Here is a 6,432-nt window from a genome sequence, read left to right on the forward strand (position 1 = left end):
ACTCCTTTAATAGGCTCTGTCTTTTGTGGCGGCTTCCCCCTCTTCTAATGACTACCTGATGCTAAATTGGCTTTGGGGACTTTTATATCTGCTGCTGCTGCCCCGGAGGTCTGGCAGGTGCCTTTGCTTCCTTAAAGGCAGCTCAGAAAGAAAGATGCACTGACTTCTGGACAGCTTTGTAGTGAGTTCACCCCTGTCAGTCCCAGAACGGAAACAGCTGCTTCTGCAATGTAAAATGTTCTTTTGACCCCAGTCTTAACGTTTCTGAATGTGCTTGTCAAAGTTGCCAGAGTTGGTAGGTTTTGAGATGGGATTTCAGCTTTCTTTATTCAAAGTTAGTTTGGGTTTTTTATGTGTAATTTAGAGTGGGTAGAGGGAAAGCACACTATTTAGAGTGGCTCGGTGGCTAATACAACTGTTGGGAGATAAAAAATAAAGTAGGATTTATTGGGATTGCTAAATATTCACAGGTCTGTTATGTGACTGTAGAAACCCAATCTATTATTTCATCTTTGCTTTCTGTGGAAAGAAAAAGATGTAAAGAATGTCTTAATTTTAACTGTTTCCTTCCTGTGGTATTTGAGCCTTTTTTACTGGATAAGAGGGCACAGAGCTTCAGAGAAATACGGATGGAAAATACACACAGTACCTGCAATGTTATGAATATAAAAACAAGATCATAAGTCAGACAGCTCTGAAAGTGAGGATCTCTTTCCTTAAATGAACTTTGTCTCCGTGTGAAGTACACAATGCAGTAAATATCATGTGTGTTTTAGGTGTATTGAACATGACATTTCTACTGGCTTATCTTAAGGTATCCAGCTCTGTAATAGAATTAACATTCTAAGCACATAGCCAGGAAATCTTGCAAAGGAGGGAACCTAAGGTCAGTTTGGCAAACTGAGTGCCAAGTTCAGCTTTTGGAGATGCCTCCTCTCTGTCCCATTTTACAAATCCTCTGTTTTGTTTTGGTTTTTTTTCCTCATGTAACTTGGAATCAGACAACATATGGCTCTAGTAGTATTTAGGGTGGCTTTGGGAAGTGTGTGGGGATGTGGGAGAGACACTTTCTGGGTGGTAAGATACCATCATTTTCCTAATTGGGAGTTCACACACACGCACGCACACGCACACCCCAGTTCTGCCCATCCCAAATGCATATGGTGAGGCTTTTGATAAGTAGTAATTTCCCCTGGGAAATCAATGAGCCAGTTTTGGGACTTTTCCTCTTCTGAAAATGTATAACAGAAGGCTTGTGAGTGGTCACTGTATTTCACTGTATTCAACCCTTGCCTTGCAAAATGAAGCTCAGTGTGTGTGTGTTATCTTGAGGATTGTGGTTTGTTGGTTTTTTTTTCTTGGAGCATTTTAGAAATTCCTTGTAAAGAAATAATATTGAAGTAAAGCTGCTTAAGCCAATCTATTTGAAGGCTTTCTAAGATAAATGCGTAAAAAATTCTAGTCACATGCTAAGCATATGAGGCCTTACTATGTGGTTAATTAACTGGAGCCAGAATTTGTTCAGTCATATGACATATGTACTACTTGAATAGTTCAGCAGTGCTTTCTTCTGTTATACATTTGTCTTGAATATGTTTAGTTATCATGAGGTGGAAATGACTTTGCCTTGCATCTTTGAACACAGAATACAAGCAACCCAGGATTTCCAAAGGCGTGTTCATCTCCCAGAATGGGATGAAGTACTTGATGCTAGCGTGCTTCAAGATGCTTCTAAACTTCTCTAAGATACATGGTTCATGTTTTGTGAAAGCACCTCTGCCTCTCTAGCCCTTTCAATGGACCTATGTGTTCACAGTGTTTCAATGGAATTAAGTCATGTTCCTGTTTTCATCATTAGTGTAGCTGTATGTGGTTGCAACTGTGTGACTCAAGATGTATTTGCTAAGCAACGCAGAGCTTCTGGAATAATTTTTTCTAACTTGTAGTAAAGTATGTAGTGTTTTGTTTGCATTTTAGAATCCATTTGACTGAAGCACTGTCATAGTTAGCTTAACACAGCAGGTAGAGACAAAGCTGTCTGTCCTGGAGTTCAGTCTAGATGATGAGTGTCAGAACTTCAGGGGTTTTATTTACCGTGGTTTCTAGCAGTGATCTGTGCATCTACTGTAACTTGTGGTAGAACTCTAAAAGAAAATTGGAAAGTAAAAAGAACTTGCCATGTTTTTGAAGTTACTAAAACTGACCTAAATGTGTTTAAAGAATTTCAGTCTTTGGAAATCTTGAACACAGAAATGTTCATATTTGTGACTAGAATGGTTCGGGGTTTTTATCTTCAAGAAATGGGGTAGAATTTAGCCACTCAACAGTACTGAATGAACTATCCATTTGATATTAAGAATGTTTAGGGGTGGTAGAAGCGATTTCCAGTTACTTAGATGCAGTGAATGTATTAAAGCCATGCACTGATTAAAAGTCTAAAGGGTGTCTTACAACCTACATAGAAGCTGCAAAGCAAGCTTGGGTTTTGCAATGCAAAGGCTATTCAAGATACTTACCTGGGTGTGCTGTGAATATAGGAGGCAGACACACTCAGAGAGTGTGGCCACTCTCTTCCTTGTAAGCACCTAGATCTTTACATACAAGATGATCTTCACCAATAGTTCCCTTTAAAACAAACATGTGGACTCTGTCTTTTACTATTTGGTATAATTGTAGACTTTGCCTACAACTTTATGAACTTAAGATGGTGTATGTGTATTGCTGTTTTCTCCTCCTCCCGTTTAGACTGAATAGTTACTCTTTATGCAGGGTTTTTTTGTTTGGTTGTGGTTATTTTAATTTAAAATACCATTTGTTTTCTAACAGCTCTTCTGTTGGAAGTGCACTGCCACGGAGGCGCTGCTGTGCATATATTACAATTGGAATGATATGCATCTTCATTGGAGTTGGATTAACTGTGAGTGATGTCCTATGCTATACTTGCAGCTGTGTGCAGGGGTGTGCTTGTACAAAGGAGCTCCCTTATCCAACAGCTCTTCTTTCCCCGGCACTTCTGTGAAACCTCCTAAGTTTGTGTGGGTTTTTTTTCATCTGTTAAAACCATGGACTTAATCATCAGAGTTAGCCAGAAAAATGAAATGTTTCTAAAAAAAAAATTGTTCTGAGAGTCTTCCTCTTCCTGATGTTAAATTTGACTCTTAATCTCTCTTAAAAACTTCAGTTTTCTGAAAAATGGTTTTACTTCCCTGTTGAAATACTGGAACATCTTGCTCTTGCTAGGGCTTTCAAAACTTCCAGGCTTCCAGAAATACATATGACTGTATAGCCAGGAACACAAGTTCCACTGCAGTGGAGGTAAATGGGATTCCAAAACTTAGAAAGATATATATGCCTTTATAATTTGTACAAGCTATAAGGAGTAAAATGAGATAAGCTGTTTACAAATTAAAAGGCTCACATTGTTGTTACTCTGCTACTCAGAAAACTGTCTGGCTTGCTTGGCGCTGAAGTATCTGGTACTAGAGCCAACTTTCTACCTGGAAGTTCCAGAAAAATACATGAGGAAAGACCTGCAGTGGAATTCATATGTGTGATTCTTCTTATATCTCTAACTTGGGTTATAACCTGAATATTTTTTTCTGTATGAGTTTAAATGAGTTATGAAGGATTTTCCAATTTCTCTAATAATAAAACAGAAATAAAAACAGTGAGACACGATTTTCTTTTTATAATTTTTTCAACAACCTTACTGAGTTTGATGAAAACTTCTCCATGAGGTGTGCCCAGAGGCCTGTATAGCCTCTGTTCTTGGAAATTTTTGGGACTCAACTGGGTTAAAACCCTGAGCAACTTGATCTGACCTTAGATGTGACCCTGCTTTGATTGGGAAGTTGGCACGAGAGACCTCCTGATGTCCCTTCCAAGCTCAATTATCCTATGATTGTGTAAATTTAAGATAATAAAATACTTGATTTATCCTTATCAGAGTAAAAAAGGTGCCAAGCTGCTGCTGCTTAATATAATTTGCTGTATCTTGAAAAGCAGATAGTGCTGCATGTTTGACGCTTTTGTTTTCTCTTTTTAGGTTGGTACACAAGATTTCGCCAGGAGATATCACGCAACGTATGTTTCTTGGGCTATTGCTTATCTCTTAGGTTTAATCTGCCTCATTCGAGCCTGCTACTGGGGAGCCATTAAAGTCAGTTATCCAGAGCACAGTTTTGCGTAGAGAAATTGTTAGATTGTAGCAGATGAACATCTAGTAAATCTGGATATTACATCTTGGACACTTTTAAAACCTTTCCTGTAAGGATTCCATTCTGTTAAAAGTAGTTTTAAGACTGGAGGTCTCTAAGAACAAATGTTCATTGCACTACATAATATGCAAATAGTTTGTTTTGCTGCTAGATTCCCTAGCTCTGAATACTAAAGCTGTGTTTACATGTTCATAACTCCGTCTTTATAGGTGTTGAATTTTATTTCAACGGACAGTATTAAGTTTTACATTTCCTTTGTTATGTTAAAATCTGTCTGCCATTTTTCTAGATGATTAGTAAGAATTCAAAAGCAAGAGTGTTTATAAGTGTTTCTACAGTAGCTTCACATTTGTACTTAACATTTTAACTAAAATTATATTAAAGTGGCTTGCTTTAAAACCCAAGCAATAAGCATTTTGCTTGAACTGCTTACTGTACCTTTTGCCTAAGATCATAGTGACCTTATTCAAGAATTGAGTGTACTTTAAAAGACTGAAACTGTTGCTAGGGAGACATTTGTAAACACTGTATGCTTTGAGATTTTTCAGGTAGAGAGATGCTATTTTGGTAGTCCAATTAAATTTCCATTTATCCAGGATTGGATTTCAGTTAGGATAAATGCTTTCTTCTCAAGGATCCTGGGACTTGGTGTTTGTCTTTTGTTTTCTGTGGTTTTTTTAAACTGGCAAATCCTAAAAGCCATGCTCGGATTCTGGAACTCTGGTTATTCGTACAAGTTCCTTTACACAGGGTCTAAGGGAAGCATTTCATATGACTTGTTTCATAATACTTCAGTGTCACGCAGGTGGCAATAAGATGGTGATGGGTTGCCTCTTACTTTCCTCTGATCATGTCAGATTTTCCCTGTTGGGGAGAGTTATGCACTGGTCACTGCAAAGAGAGACACTGTAAATTCACATTAACTGTTGTAATAAGAAAAAGAATAAACTACTTGGACCATTCCATCAAGGTACACCTAGTCAATTTAGCACTGACTTGCTAAGAGAATACGGAAAGAGAAAGTTTTTTCTAATGATGTATTCCCAAAGGATTGAGGGACCAGTTCTTGCACTGCCCATCTTTATAGTTTTAAACAAGTTTTTGCTAAATTTGGAAGGAATGTCCTGGGTGATTTAGATGACTATAGTAATTTAGATAATGGGGTCAGATGGGTAAATTAACATGGATGTTTCAGGGATACATGTAACTTAAATTATCTATGTTCCTGCTAGGACAAAATGATATTCAGATAAGGATTTTGGAGCACAATAAATGTAAATGATCAAACTGTAAATGATCTGTCTTTGTATGATGCTAAATGTATAAAAGCAGTAGCTCAGGATTACAATGTACCTTTTACAAATAAACTAATAAAGAAATAAAGATTATTATTCAAACTTAATATATTTTGTTATTTATAGACAAAAATACACAAGTGGAATAATTTTCTAGTATGATACAGGAACAACAAAGGTTTTGTGCAGCGGAGGTGGGCTCTGTATTTTTGCCAGATGGCAGCCTCAGGAATATAAGACAGCAAGAACAAATTGCTGCTTTTGTGATGTTTTGGGAAGAATGAGGAAGTAAATAAGGGATGAGATAGCTGTTGGGATTATATCTTCTTTAGTGAGTGGCATATTGAGGGAATATGGTAACATGTTCTTTTCCTAATGCTATTTACATCCCTTCACTGTAGGGATTTGCTGTGCTCATTTGCATCTTAAGCCTTTCAATACTCTTTCCAGTTGTCTTGTATTCCAGAATAACTGCCTGCCCTCCACATCCTGAAATAAAGTAGGCCGGGGCTATACAGAAAAATCATCCACTGCTTTCGTAACTTGAGTGAGGGCAGAGGCACCCTGGATACCTGGATATAATGTTATATTAATGAATCAAAGGAATTTGTACTTTTTTCCTCTGTGTTAAGCTGTACTTTATTTCCTGTCTTGTGTTTCTCCTTTTTCTTCTCAACCTTTTTCAGCGGAAGGGGAGACAAAGTAATCTGGATCAGGGTAATAGCATGGTATTTGCTACTGCTTCCTTTTGCAAAGTGAAACATTGTAGTTATTTCTATAAAATATGAAATGCATTGCGACATTAGATTTCAACTACTTTTGGGTATGTAAGAATCAACATCTTTTAATGATGTAAGAAAATTAATGGTAGAATGTGAAGGGCCTCTACAAGAGACTCGAATAGATCTGGCCATTTGTGG

The 6,432-nt window shown here is 37.4% G+C and overlaps 1 protein-coding gene across 1 annotated transcript in view; it reads left to right on the forward strand.

Annotated features, from left to right (window-relative positions):
- TMEM55A (transmembrane protein 55A) overlaps positions 1-5,615 on the forward strand; it is a 20,441-nt gene extending 14,826 nt beyond the window's left edge. The window contains exons 6-7 of the mRNA XM_010192300.1: positions 2,827-2,917; positions 4,046-5,615. Coding sequence (XP_010190602.1) covers positions 2,827-2,917; positions 4,046-4,189 — 235 coding nt within the window. The 3' untranslated portion in view covers positions 4,190-5,615. The remainder of the gene's footprint in view (positions 1-2,826; positions 2,918-4,045) is intronic.
- Positions 5,616-6,432: the final 817 nt, after the last annotated feature.

This window comes from Mesitornis unicolor, unplaced genomic scaffold, assembly GCF_000695765.1.
Source record: "Mesitornis unicolor isolate BGI_N332 unplaced genomic scaffold, ASM69576v1 scaffold8339, whole genome shotgun sequence".
Classification (NCBI taxonomy): Eukaryota; Metazoa; Chordata; class Aves; order Mesitornithiformes; family Mesitornithidae; genus Mesitornis; species Mesitornis unicolor.